This window comes from Wyeomyia smithii, chromosome 2 (genome assembly GCF_029784165.1).
Source record: "Wyeomyia smithii strain HCP4-BCI-WySm-NY-G18 chromosome 2, ASM2978416v1, whole genome shotgun sequence".
NCBI lineage: Eukaryota > Metazoa > Arthropoda > Insecta > Diptera > Culicidae > Wyeomyia > Wyeomyia smithii.
Window position 1 is genome coordinate 269,566,786 of NC_073695.1, and position 15,183 is coordinate 269,581,968.

The 15,183-nt window shown below is 37.0% G+C and overlaps 2 protein-coding genes across 2 annotated transcripts; one reads left to right on the forward strand and one right to left on the reverse strand.

Moving 5' to 3' along the window:
- The first annotated feature begins 1,055 nt into the window (after positions 1-1,055).
- Positions 1,056-2,392, forward strand: LOC129725909 (GTPase Era, mitochondrial). Its single transcript, XM_055682339.1, has 2 exons — positions 1,056-1,410; positions 1,474-2,392. Exons 1-2 carry the CDS (start codon positions 1,165-1,167, stop codon positions 2,356-2,358), a joined length of 1,131 nt encoding a protein of 376 aa, XP_055538314.1. The 5' UTR covers positions 1,056-1,164; the 3' UTR covers positions 2,359-2,392.
- A 278-nt stretch (positions 2,393-2,670) lies between these two features.
- Positions 2,671-4,919, reverse strand: LOC129720603 (uncharacterized). Its single transcript, XM_055672091.1, has 3 exons — positions 4,399-4,919; positions 3,828-4,257; positions 2,671-3,795 (listed from the first exon to the last, which is right to left on the reverse strand). Exons 1-3 carry the CDS (start codon positions 4,614-4,616, stop codon positions 3,094-3,096), a joined length of 1,350 nt encoding a protein of 449 aa, XP_055528066.1. The 5' UTR covers positions 4,617-4,919; the 3' UTR covers positions 2,671-3,093.
- Between the last annotated feature and the right edge of the window lie 10,264 nt (positions 4,920-15,183).

Sequence of the window (15,183 nt, forward strand, 5' to 3'; positions counted from 1 at the left end):
AACAGACGTGTCTCTTCGAACAAAAATCCTGAAAAATCTTCGTCCTTGTTCGATACTTGTTACATAACTTATGAAATTATTTTCGTAAAACGGTTTTTGTCTTTACTAATAAATGCGCACGCTTGCTTGAATCAACACAAGCGGTATTACTGATGGTTTTTGTCTTTGATAATGAATGAGCACGCTTGCTTAAAGCGACACTAGCGGTATATTTGTCCACTAAGCAAAATTTCGAAATTATCCTTATTTTTCTGGTCGATGAAATCGTCACCGAGTCTGTTTGTCTGTGATGTAACTATTACTCGTCTTTGCCTGTATACAAACAGAATTTTGTCATTTCAATCTTTCGATACGTTTATCTAACGATCTTGTAAATTTTGTGTTCCATTCCAATCAATCGCAGCAATCACTAACTGTGGTTGAGAGAAAAAATGATTCATTCCAATTGTAACCGTCAAACTAGAATAAAGCAACTCAATAAGCTCTCAAGTTTTCGTCACGAGTATTTTTGAAATACACTACATTTTGAAATTATTGCATGTTTGTGAATCATTTGTTTAGGAATGGACATATCTCAATTACTCTCTACCCGAAAAAAATAACATTAAAAAAACCTTAAAAGTTGCTGTAATTGTACATAGTTATACCATGATTTAACTATGTTTTTCATTGTAAATACATCAAGTTTACTTTAAATATCATTGTCCAGAACAATAAAAAACATCGTTTTTGCCATTTTTACCATGAAAAAGAGGGGTCGTTATATCTTAACAGCATTTTTCAGGCATTTTTCCCATACATTTAGAAGGAACTGACGATGTTTTTCATGGTAAAATTATTGTCGGTGGTTAAAACATGGTAATGACAACAATCGTTTGCAAGCTTACAGTAAAAATACCGTGTTTTTATGGTTACAATAAAAAACATTGTCCGTTTACTGTTCTTACAGCAAAACAGTCCCTGAATTCAAATAAAATAAACGGATAAACAGCGATTCTGCATACCTTCTAGTTAATTTACTTTGGTTTGGAGAACCTTGTTTCGTGTGTTATAAACTGGCAGCTCTGCTAATGACATAACAAAACAAGAGTTCAAAACAATTTTTTTACGATTGGCCATGCTGAAGTTTAATAAAATTGATGAAAATCCTGATAATTCAATATAATGCTGAATCAAACTATAATACTACTGGTCCGGAGAGTGAGTACTCACAGCGTGTCCCGTTGGAACAGATGTTTCAGCGCCAGTGTGTCAGAAAATGTGGAAGAAAATAAATCCGACCCGGCTAGTTCCGTTCTCGACAAAAATCGCTCCAACCAGCAAAAATCGGAAAAGCTCATCAAGGTGGCAATCATTGGCATTCCCAATGCCGGGAAGAGTACCCTAATAAATCATTTAATAAACCATCGGGTAAGATTTTGGGCTGAAAATTATCATCTTGTTGATGTTAATAACACAATCACTTCACCTTAGGTATGTCCAACGTCGATGAAAGTCCACACGACCCGGAAAGCGGCCAAAGCTATTCAAAACCGAGCCAACTCGCAGATGATTCTGTTCGACACTCCCGGTTTGGTTGGTGAACGTGAACGGAAGCGCCATCAGCTAGACTCGGAATTCGTCTCGGCCTGTCGGCATGCTATACAGAACAGCAACCTCGTGGGAGTGGTTCACGATGTTTCAAACAGCTGGACCAGAAATAGTCTGAACCCCATCCTTCTGGAAGTGCTGCGCCAATACGCTCACATCCCTAGCTTTCTCGTGCTGAACAAAGTCGACACGCTGAAATCGAAGCGGGTTCTGTTGGATATAGTGCGTAACATTACCAATAACCAGATGGAAAACATTAAAAATTATCACGTCAAGAAAAGGAAAAGCTTAGCTCAAGAGACCGACAGTAAACGCGAGCGTGAGTTGTCTAAGGAGCAGACAGGATGGTCACATTTTACGGAAGTTTTCATGGTGTCAGCCATCACCGGCGATGGGTTGAAAGAGGTGATGAACTTTATCTACTCGCACGCACAACCCGGCACGTGGGAGCACCTGGCAACGGAAAACACCGATCAAACACCAGAAAATCTAATAGTGCAGAGCGTCCAAGCACGGCTACTGGATTATCTACCCCAGGAAATACCGTACTTGCTGCAGACCGAGCTGGAATTCTACGAAAACATCCGGGGACGGATCTACGCTAGTGCCGTGGTAACCTGTCCGAATGCGCGCCTCGAACGGTTGGTTTGCGGCGAAAGTAACGGTAAACTGCGGCAGATCACGGAACGCGTCACGTCCGATCTGATCGAAACCTTCACGGCACCGGTTTCGTTGACCATCGTGACGAGATTGAAGAGCAAGGAATAAGTTTTGTAGGGGAGAATAAACGTTAAAACAAGCAGTAGCATGTTGTTTGATTAGGAAACGAAAAGTTGATATCAAAATGGTTTCAAACTCTAATTTTCCTTATTTCTACACGTCCTGCTGCTCTGCAGAAACCAGAAAGCGGCATTTTTTAGTTTATGCGCGAAAAACTAAGAGAAAGACAATGGATTTTCACGAAAAATTCGAATTCGCTTACTTCCTGTTTTCCCAGCTAAACCCGATTTTCCAAAAATTCCAAGTTTACCAGATTTTCTTCAAAACACCGAACAACTATTTAATAAAAAACAATTTTTGTGGGTGACATTTTTTTTATTACATTTTTACTCCAAGTAAATCCTTTCGCACTATGAAGTGGTTTCAGTGGAAATGAAATAAGTAGTAACAAGCCTTACTTAGTTAAATGTTTGTGCACGAAATAATTGTGAAGCTAGATTGCATTAAAACACACATACACGCAGCTCTGCTGCAGTGCCGCTTGAGTCCTACAATACTAGAGAGAATCTTATGCATTATGTGGTCTACGGTGTCGAAAAAATAAACAAACCTATTATTTACAGCAGTCTAACGATAACCTAATTACGGTACAAAAGTAACACTAGCAAACTAAAAACAAACTTTGTACATTTTTCCTCCTCATCACCTATTAGGAAAGTCTCATCAATATTTACAGGGCTTAAAACTGGGTTCCGTTAGCTCTCTTTCCGAACGAGGTATCGCCTAATTCAGAATGGGAAACAGATCTAAATTCCAAAAATCATCCAGTGCAGTCATACTGTAGTCACTCGAGCCGGTCGGTGATCCGAGTGATTCGTAGCCACCGTCCGAAATGAATGAACCCGGTGTCAGGGGACTTTTGAAGGCCAATTCATCTTCGAGCCGCACTGCCGGCTGGGAAGAGTAATCGGAGCAGATACTCGGAATAGGCGACAACAGCTCCTGTAGGGGTTCTGGCTTCATTTTGAAGTCCTGCTGCTCCTCTGAGACTTCCGGTTCTGTGGACGCTTCTTCCTCGCAGATGATTTCCTCCTCGAGTGCGAGTTCGTCATCGTTGAGAATAATAGTGATGCAGTTTGTTTCGTTGTCGTAGGTTCCAAAAACCATCGTTGATTGCTGGTCCTGGTCAGACTGCTGTTCGTTTTGTGTTGAAATTTTCTCCACGTGAAAGGGAGACTTGGAGTAATTATGCGTGGTCAAAATTAGACTGCTTCCCGAATCAGTTTCTTCGCTGGGTTCCAGCTGTTCTGGTGCGGTCCCCACCACTGATCCAGACACTCGGCTGCCGGTGCTTGCATCTTCGGCATCTGCCGGGCTGCCTCCTCGAACAGCGTCTTCCAGTTCGCTGGTGACGTTGGCCAGCAAGCTTTCGGCGAGCTCTTCGAGCTTGGACACATCGAATTCTTCGAGCATGTCCTGTAGAGCAGGCAAAGAGCAATGATCCTCCAGAGCGAGGCTATTTTGTCGCTGGAGGCCATTTCCGGTGCCGAACGTTCCTGACCCACTGTCGTCTGTGTTTCCGGTAGGTAAGATCCCTGCTGCAGAGGGAGCATATTGGATGCTGCTGATCCAGTTAGGGTGGAAACACAACCAACACTGCGTGAGGTTACGTCACAGTCCGGTTCGGACTTGATGGCGGTGGAGGCAAATGCGGAACTTTGCTGCTGCTTTTTCTGCTCGTCAAACTGCCGCTGCAGTTCTTCGAAACGATTTTCCAGGTCAAGATACTTGTTGTAGATGGCGTCTTTTTCGAGCTGCAGATTTTCACATTTAGTCTGCAGTTCATTGATTTGATCCGATTGATGTTTAATCGTCAGTTCCATGTCTTCCATTTTGGCCTTCTTACGGTCTCGGGAGGTTTGCGCCGCAACTCGATTCTTCAGTTTCCTGTAATAATAAGGAACAACATTATTATAATCAATCGATAAGACAACTGGGATTTCCCACACATGCCACGTCATCAACGATGGGGCGGAATTTTCCAGAATTTTTAATGACACTCAAGAGGAATAAAAAAAAAAGACTTACTTCCGCTGGAGCTTCTCCTCCCAGGTCAGATGGTCGAGGCGGCGCTTCTTGCCCCGCACCAGGAACTCCTCCATCGAGGACTCCTCGGTATCGGATTCAAAGCTGGAGGAAACTGAAGATTGCATTTCGACTTTCACCACCGGATGAGGTGCCAGTGCCGGGGCCAGATTAATCGGGATGTACTTGGTGGGTACGGTAATTACAATCGGAGCACTCATTTTATTTTCGAACGTCGAGAAACTTCTTTGTTTACTTTCAACTTCACTCAGCACTGAAGAAAAACCATGTTCCCCACGATTTGAGAGATGGGATTACTCGCACAAAGAATCAACTACTGTCCGTTCCGAAGGAGGTTCAATTTGGGAATGTACCATTGCACCAGAAAACTTTGTCCATTGTGTTTGTCCATTCGACGCAATTAGCGAAGTAAAAAGCTGATGAAATACCCGTGAAAGCTAGCAAACGAATGGAGCAAAACTAACAGAATCGGCCCACCGCCTATGATGACGTCTTCGGAAGATGTGGTCGACGCTGATTGGTCAATTTTAAAAGCGATGCCAGATTAAGAGAAGGTTACTGATTTCAATAATGTGCCTATTTTGAATGATTTGACACGATTTTCAACTGAAATGCGGGTACTCGACACATGCATTCCGAATAAAAAATTATTGTGATAGTTCATCTTGTATTCAATGTTTTTTTGAAGTGAAAGTTTAGTGATTTTTTTCAACGATAGAGCAGAAATAATTTTTCACATTGACTATATAAAACTGATCAATCTGCCAACACTGGTCCCAATTGATTCACGGGTTCCACAGTTCACAAATACACTTCTAACGGTGTTTTCCGTGTTTTCATAATTTGTGCGAGTGTGTTGGGTGTGACTTGCTTGCGTCACAGTCACAGAAGACTGGAGAGCTTAGGGTGGTTACTAAACTGTTAACTTAACTTAAGGGAAGGTAAAGTTGGATATCAGAAAAAAAAATAAAACACAATGGCGGACACATAAACAACCCGGCATTTTTTCCTAGAACTAGTTAATGTTTTTAACTGGGAAAAAACTGTCATATTTTAGCTATTTAGTGAGAAACTTGAAGATGGTATTCATAAAATAAGGGTATCATGGATATCGAATTCATTTGTGTATCCTTACAGAAGCATGAAAAAGTTAGATATGGTCGTTAAGTTTTATGTCAAGTGATGGTTTCGAAAATTGTTCATTGAGCTAAATGCGATTTTTTTCCATACTTGGTCCAGAATTTCAGAAGCAGAATCCAATATTCTAATTGTGACGATTTTTTTACTCCGACATTTTCCGGTAAAGAAACTGATTTTTTTTCAGTAAACCACATGCCTTGGAAAATTTGCCCCAGTTAGTCCTATATGCGATGAATGTTTTGTGATATATATATATATATATATATATATATATATATATATATATATATATATATATATATATATATATATATATATATATATATATATATATATATATATATATATATATATATATATATATATATATATATATATATATATATATATATATATATATATATATATTGTTTCGTATCACATAGCAATTAAATTATTTCATTCAAAAACTTCACCTCTCTTTTAATGACGGTTGATAGAAAAATCGTTCGGTAATGTTTTTACAACAATCCATCGGTAAAGTGTAATAATACCGGTATTTCTGCTAAAAAGCATCAAATCAACGACTGTTCTATAAGATCTGTAAGTTTTACCAAATTTTGTCATTTTCTACCGAAACATGTGCTCCGTGTGCGCCTCCTTTCACTGTTGAATCAATGGAGACACCAAGTACATCGTTATAGGAAACGAGCTTAGGGAAAAAAAAATTGGATCTAGAGCTTGATAGTAATATTTTAGAAGAAAACTCTCTTATACAAAGTTGTTACATGGGATTAGGCGGTATTTTTATGTTATCACCAAAATTTTCTATCAAATCATATGTCTAACTTTCGTATCTTTGTAAATAGAATTGAAGATTGTTCCACAATGTTGCTGTTGTTGAAGATTAAACGTAAAAATTAACGTAATAATTTTAATACACCGAAATCTGTATAACTTTTTTTTTTCTCTTACGTGCAACCGTGCAAGACGCGAATACTTTCTATTGGTGTTGCTGATTGATGTTGATGACCATGTTTCGATTTATAAATGTCATCACCTTTATGTTCTCAGCTTCGAGCGACCTAAGGCTGATGACATACTAAAGTGTGAAGTGAAGCGTTACGCGTCTTAGAAGCGTACTAACAAAAGCGTTGGGTGAGGCTTTCTATACTGCCCATAATTCAAAAATTGGCTAATATGCCATTTTTACCAAAATCGAGAAAACAGTTTCTCGTGATGGTACACACCCTAAACAAGGTCCCTATGGAAGCCGATTGTCAAAAAATGCATTTGGGAAGGCAGCAAACGTGAAACAATTTTGGCTAGTATCCAAAATAATTGAGAATTCGGCTAATATCCAATATCCAATATGAACCTGTGGTATGTTCACGAACCAGTGTATTATTACTGAACTGTGTTTCTTCTAACTTTCGAAAGTGTGTTGTAGCTTGGTGGTTACTGGCGACTGGTGAGCGATCGTAAGGCCCTTGCATCAAATTTGACTTTTTTGATGCTACAAGAATTTATTTGTTGTACTGCGAAACCCGATGATCAAAACGTGTGACTGTTTCCTTCTGTCAGAAATCTTTATATTAAAAAAAAATGATATTTAGCTCTTAGATTAGGAGTAATATTAATAAAAAGAAGATTCAGATTTCATTTTGGATTTGATGAGAGAAAATAGGAAAGTGGATTGTGAGATTACCATGAATAATAATATTTTCGTTATATTATTATATTGCTGCACGTAACAACTGTCTCGTCGTCTTTTTCATCCTCACGTGTGCTTCCGTGTTGTTTTATTAAATTCAAAACCATTGTCATCATTAACGAGTACGATATAATTCACGTATTAATCGTATGGATATTAGCAAAAACATCATATCAAGAAGACTGGCATCTTTGGATCGATCCCATACAAATGACAAGCGTCAAATCAAACAGCGCACTCCCTCTATTAAAGGTGGAGGTTTGCATCGCTGCGAAGACAGAGTGGGCGTATGTGGTGGTCCAACCTGTGCGTTCGGCTCGCATTCGCATCGCCAGCACGCACACTAGCATGCGTCAGTGCCACTTTTACTCGAAAGACTGCGCTGCTAAAACTGTCGCTCAATCTCAGGCAGAGTTCCCAGTCTTCTTGATATGATGTTTTTGATATTAGCCAAATTGCACACCGTTTTGTCAACTGACCTTTCATTTATAATTGAAAAAACGGCTACTGTGTTGAAAATACGTGGCGGATGGAATTTTTCTACATATTTCTCTGTTTCAACTCAACGGCAAGGTTCCAGCATATATGAAGGGTGGTATACTCAATAAAAAAGTTGTCATGAACAGTCAAAATATGTTGTACCGACAAAAAACTTTCCAATGCGTTTTTCTCGATTTAATGCGTATGGCATATTAGCCAATTTTTGAATTATGGGCAGTATAGTATACTGAAGCTTCGGTAAACGCGTTCGTGAACGCATTGTACTGTCATAATAGATTTTAGTAGCGGTTTTGTTTGCAATACGAATTTTACCAACGCAGATATTTTTGCCTTTTCCGGCACGGCAAACTGTTTTTAATAAACATAGAGATTTTGCTGTACTTTCGTAACAAAAGAAAAGAAGAAGAATATAACCGAATTTTTCAAGAGCTTCGAAAATATTCGGACAAGTTTTTTTCATACACTACAATGACCATGAAAACATTTGGTGCAGTATTGAATTCGGTGCAAAATAGGCTAATAAGAAACCAGATAAACTGTAATAATGAACCAATTTTTCCCTGTGAACGATTAGTGGTCACTTTGATGTCTAACTCGTTTTTGCGATCGGACTACACCAGAGCAACATCCCATGATCTACTTTAATTTTTGTTATATGTGATTTGACGGGAATATAATTTGAAAATGAGATCGTTGAAGTAATATGTATACCCTGATACAGCGAAGGCAAGGGGGACATGGCCCTCGGGCCATGTGGTGACAAAAGTTCAATTTTAATGACTTATAAGTAAATACAAAAAGTAAAAATCCAAAAAATCGTAACAGTTCAAAATAACCGGAATTTGATAATATTAACACTTCTATAACCTTCCTTCAATTTATATTTTTGTATGACTCTGAAATTTGATATTGAAATTTTGACATCTGAAAACGGGGCTCCCCAAGGTATGTGGCTCCCGGGCTCCAACAATTCTAAATCCGGACTTGGCAATACTTCATAATGTCATCATCGATCTCTTATGGAAGGCAATGTGGATATGAATAAAGTTAACAATAAGAAACCAAGGTTGCGGTTACAATAAGATTTAGCTTAGCTTAACAGGACGCGGGTCCAATGAGATTTGTGTTTGTGCGAAATTACTTCAATGGTTTTGTGAAAAAAAAACTTTATTGATTGTGAAAAAAGTTAAAGGGCACAAACGTAGGCGTGACCTGGGACTATGGGGGGCAGTATACAAACGGCTTCCAAGTCTTTCAACGGCTTCCAATGATCCCCAGTCTCGCCCAATTTCGGGCTGTATTCCAATGATATCTGGATTGGATTATCACTGGTTGGGTCCGACACAGATCTAAGGGAATCCGAACATTTACGGTCGACCAGCGAATGAGTTTCTCTCCATGCTTAATGTCCTTTTATAACGTCACTTAGTATGAAGAACATGGGTGATTTAGGGAAAAACCAATCACGTGGTAGCATCTCTGCTTCCTTTCCACGTCGCTTATGTCGAGTGATGAATATGATGCCGATTGGCTGGCATTGCTAGCCGATGACTAAATGGGTAAAATCATTTCGTCTATGTTTTAGATGTCTGCGTTAGGGAAATGAACCAATCGTATGGAAAATGTGGGTGGATATTTGATCCTGATACTGTTCCGTAATTTTCACCAAATAATAAGAAAATGGTAAGGATAATTATCATATTGTACAAATCTTGTATATGTTAGCTATCCAATGGTATGTAAACTATTAAAATTGATACAATTGTTTGTTAACATTTGAAAACTTTCATTCCGCCAACCAATTCCAGTTTTCACAGAATGTCTGCGCCTCGATGTCAAATAGCTGCTGTTGGATGCCTTTTTATGTTTTTTTTTTTGTTTTACGATATATTTGATATTTCCAAATTGCTGAAATTAAGATCGTCGACCAAAACCTCCTCATTTGACTAATCGTATGTTTGAGTTGGTGGGGAATCTTCTACAAAATCCATCACTTCAGTATCATTGACATGAATATTACCACCAGCTTCACAAGGCTTCACCTGATCTTTAACGAAGAGAATTGACTCGAAATAAGGCCAGGCCGAATATACTCCAAAATTCGATGGTTCTGGATTTGCCGATATTTCCGTCGGAATTATTTTGAGTTCCTTCACAAACACGTCTCGAAGAGATTTCTGCAATCGCTAAACCCAGATTACTGTCAGTGGTTTCCAGAGGTTTTGATGAGAATATGCGGGGAACTAAAAAAGTGGTTAAATAATGAGGATTTTTCAATCTAACAACGTTTTTCTTCTTATACGGTTTATAACCATAAACATAGTGATTGAATTTGAAGCAGGAATTTTGTTTCATCTTTTAGGAACCATTCAAGTATTACATAACGCGGAATTTGGCAATTTTCAATACCCATCCACCCCCACGTAACGCAATTTTACATGTTTTACACACGCAAAGTAACGCTTCGCTGAAAAGGGAATTTCTAAATAATAATAATTTCTTTTATCGACCACACCAAAATACTTGTGAATCTACTTCAACAAGGTAACATTTTTTTTGGAAATAATGACATGATTGGATACACATTTACTCTTTATGTTTATTTGCAATCAAAAGACTCGCCGATTCCGGTAAATGATTTCTACTATGGACTTCGGTTCATATCACCACAAATCAAATATTTCCCAAAAAAGAAAAAGAATGAAAACATTACAGCAGATATTCGATAATTTTTTGTTGACTTCCTCCAGCTACTGCTACAGTGACGAAATCGGATCCCACGAGAAATACAAAAAGTAAAAAAGAACATTCTTTACCGTTTTTGCATTAAAAATTAGTTCCCCTAGGATTTTTCTTTAGTTACGCCAATGGCCTGTAGTGTGTTTTTTTTATTTTGTGCAGACAACATTTATTTGACAAGGCACAAGCGTATCGCTGTTGTTGAAGTGTCGATGAATAATTTGAGAATTCTATGAATTTTTCGTAATGCTTCTAAATCAGGATTGATTCAATTTCCTCAAAAACTAACTCCAACAATACTTAAGTTATCATAATGAATGGTTTTGTCTTATTTGATTCTGATTAAATCAAATTTATTATATGAATCTTACTCTGAAAATAATTTCGAAGCTGTTACTTAGGTTCACTAATAGGGAAACAGAAGAAGATATGTTGAACAAAATTATCAACAAGTTCCAGCAAAAAATCGTAGTAATCAATTAGAACGAAGTTATAGATGAAGAAAAACCTAAATTAATCCACTTAGCGGTCAGACCCAGCCTTTCTCATTCAAACTTATTATTTGTAAAAATAGATTTACATGAGCGCATCAATCCAATAAATGTGTATTCACTTTTTTGATTTTAAAATAATGATGTTGTAATAGAAGTATAAAATATGACAGTTGACGTAATGTAAATGCTCAAGAAATAGCAAAATAAAAGAAATGACTCTTAATTTCGAACAATTCAATCACATGCTATACCGAATTCATCACGAGCTATACGCTATACGAGCGTGAACATTCAAATAGTACGATACCACATTTAAATTATATTGTGGCCACATATATTGATCAAAGCAGGTATAGTTTTGAATAGCCTTTGAATTTCTTTTCTTTCCATAACTTTTGAACCACATATCAAATTGTTATGAAGTTTGTCATTCGTAAGTTTGAAAGATGTCTCGTTCGTATGACACTAGTTATGTTCAAATAAGTCGTGTAATCTTTGAGATAATAGAATTTCGTTGTTTTATTAACAATTTAATACATAACGGTTGCTTAGTTCGATGATAATCAAATGAAATGGGAACGTATAGGGCAGCCAAACTTTGAAACCACGTGGTAAATCATAATTCATCAGTTAACCATTAACTAGCCCGTTCATCTGATAATACTATTGATCGGTTGTGTACTTTCTGAGATAATAAAGTTCCGTGATTTTCACAATTCAGTACATTACAGACGAAGTTACAGTTCGATTACAGTAAAATTCAATAGGGTGATATTAGTCAGCTAGACCTTTCATTTCACACTAATTTCGTGATAATCGGTTCAGCCATCTCTGAGAAAAGTGAGTGAGTTTATGTATTCTTCGGAATGTTTCTTTCCATAGCTAGATTTCACATTTTTGAACATAACAGGCAAAGTAAAAGTCCGATTACAAAAACAAATCAATAGGGTCTTATAGGGTAACTAGACCTTTCATATGACACTGATTTTGTGGAAATCGGTCCAGCCATCTCTGAGAAACATGAGTGAAATTGAACAGTCTTCAGAAGACGTTTCTTTTCATAACTTTTGAATCACATGTTCAATCTATATAATATTCAAAAGTTAGGGGTTTTTAAGATAGCCCGTTCATTTAATACCAATTTTATTGAAATCGATTGTGTGGTTTCTGAGCTATTGATGTTTCGTGATTTTTACATTTTTAAATATAACCTCTAAAATAAAAATCCAATCACAATGAAATTTAATACGGTCTTATGGGGCAACTAGAACTTTCATTTGCATATAGTTTCATTAAAATCGGTTCAGCCATCTCTGAGAAAGATGAGTGAAAATAAAAATCTGCACACACACACACACACACACACACCGGCTCTTTGGAGCACTTTCATATCTTCGGTTTTGCAAGTGATTGCTATACTTTTCTAGGAGAAAGGCAAAAAGTTAAAAAAAATATTAATTAGGGGTAAAATATTCGTGCTGAAGAAATAGCGAAATAAAAGAAATGACTTTGAATTTCGTACACTTCAATCACGAGCAATACCGGGAACGTACGAATAGCACAATACCAAATTTTAATTTTGTTGAGGCCATATGTTTTGATCAAAGCAACTTCAGTTTTAAATAGTCTTTGAATTTCGTTTCTTTTCATAACTTTTGAACCACATATCAAATTGCTATGAAATTTCTTACTTGTGAGTTTGAGAGACAATCCGGGGGAACCTATAGGAAAGCCAAACTTTTCATTTGACACTAAGATTGTTGAATTTAGTCCAGCCATTTTTGGGAAAACGAGTGAATTTGAAAAGTCATCGGAACATGTTTCTTTTCACAATTTTTTAACCACGTGTTTAATCACTATAAAATTCATCAATCAACCTTTAACTAGCCCGTTCATTTGATACCAATATTGTTCAAATCGGTTGTGTACTTTCTGAGATAATGAAGTTTCGTGATTTTCATATTTTGATACATTACAGTCAAAGTAAGAGACCGATTACATTGAAATTCAATAGGGTGTTATGAGTCAGCTAGACCTTTCATTTCACACTAATTTCGTGGAAATCGGTTCAGCCATCTCTGAGAAAAGTGAGTGAGTTTAAGTAGTCTTCGGAATATGTTTCTTTTCAAAGCTGGATTTCACATTTTTAAACATAACAGGCAAAGTAATAGTCCGATTGCAAAAAAAAAATCAATAGGGTCTCATGGGGTAAGTAGACCTTGCAAATGACGCTGATTTTGTGGAAATTGGTCCAGCCATCTCTGAGAAACATGAGTGAGATTAAACACTCTCCAGAACACGTTTCTTTAAATAACTTCTGAACCACACGTTCAATCTTCATGAAACTCAAAAGTTAAGGGTTTTTTAAGTAGCTCGTCCATTTAAAACCAATTTTGTTAAAATCGGTTGAGTATTTTCTGAGATAATGATGTTTCGTGATTTTCACATTTTTAAACATAACCTCTAAACTAAAAATCCGATTGCAATGAAATTCAATAGGGTCCTATGGGGCAACTAGACCTCTCATTTGCAATTAATTTCATGAAGATCGGTTCAGCCATCTCTGAGAAAATCGAGTGAGATTGGGAGAGCGTTACATACACACACACATACAGAAAATGCTCAGCTCGTCAAACTAAGTCGATTGATATACGAGATTCGACCCTTTGGAGCACTTTTATACCTTTGGTTTTTCCAGTGATTGCTATACCTTTCTAGGAGAAAGGCAAAAAAAATTAGAACGAAGTTAAAGTTCAAAAAGAATCATTTTTTTTGCTTTAGTAAATATCGAAGATAAAATGAAATAAAAATAACTTATAACCAAGTAGTTTATGTTTTTTTTTTTAATTCATGAGATAAACTTTTAATCACCATCAGCAGAAGTCGTGTATCCCTGCGATGATATGTAGACGACGAGAAACCAGCGTCGCTCTGCCCCACATACGGTAAGACTATGCGGTAAGACTGTGTGAAATTTCGAGGTTTTCGAAACTGAACGAAATTTTTCTCGAAATTCTTCAAAAAATGACTAAAATTAATAACTTTTGAGTAAGTTTTTTTTATTAATTAATATTAAAAAAAAAAGGCTTAGAGATATTTTGAGTTCTTTAGAGTGTAAAATTTTCAACAAAATACCGGAAATTAAGAATAATATAGTAAACTCTAGATTTAAAAAAAAGTTGATCCCTAAAGTTTGGAAGCATTTTCGGAGCTTGATTGGAGTTTATAACAGCAGAAAAATTTGGTTTAGAATTCATACGTTGTAACTCTTTATTAATCAATTTTGATAAACTTCGTCCAATTTCGTGAAACTCGAAATTTCGCACACTCTTACTGTACGGTACTGCTGCTTCTGCCAGCATGTTTTCTTTCAAGACATCAGTATTTATTACGCTTTAACGGCAGGTTCAGAAACTGTTCAAGAAAAAAAGACTGTCTCGAATGTTTCGTTTAAAAAAAACGTTTGTTATCCATCATCACAGATGTCTGTGTACTACCTTAATTTTTCACTGAAGCCATCTATCAGGTGATATGTACCGTGCATTAATATATACATTATAATGCGAAGGCGGGGCTTGTACATGCTTTATGAATGAGCTAAGATGAAATTTCTTGCCTGAAGCCCTCACAGTTATAAATTTATAAGTTATAAATTTCCCTCAAAGTGGTTTTAGAGGATACCATTATTCTTCATACTTTTTTTCGAAAAAATTACTCGATGCGTTTATGATTGCATCATAATGACAGGTGTTTGTCATCCGCACATGTAACTCGTCGGTAAATTCAGCCAATGTGGGCTGTTTTGAATAGCGTATATGTTTACAATTTTTTTTCGTCCCGAAGGCTGACTATAGCAATAACCTTTCTGGTTAACCAAGGAAGACATAGGTTCTCTTCTAATGGGGTTTAAATTCCTCCAGTTGTCTGCCATTTCGAATACAAATTCTAGAATCGCCAATCTATCCATTAGTGCTTTTGTTAAATTAAGAACAAAAGTGTTGTCCTTAATCCTTATTCCTATGCATTTCGGTAACTGCCATCCACCATGTCATGTAGAAAACTGGTAAATCTACTTGTCGTACTTACTATTTTTATACCTGCCAAGTTCAAGAAACTTATCGGCGATGGTCGATGAAAGACTCGAGCATTTTAAATATTCCACCCCACTGGGTTTGATGAGATGTACCATGGTCGAACCTA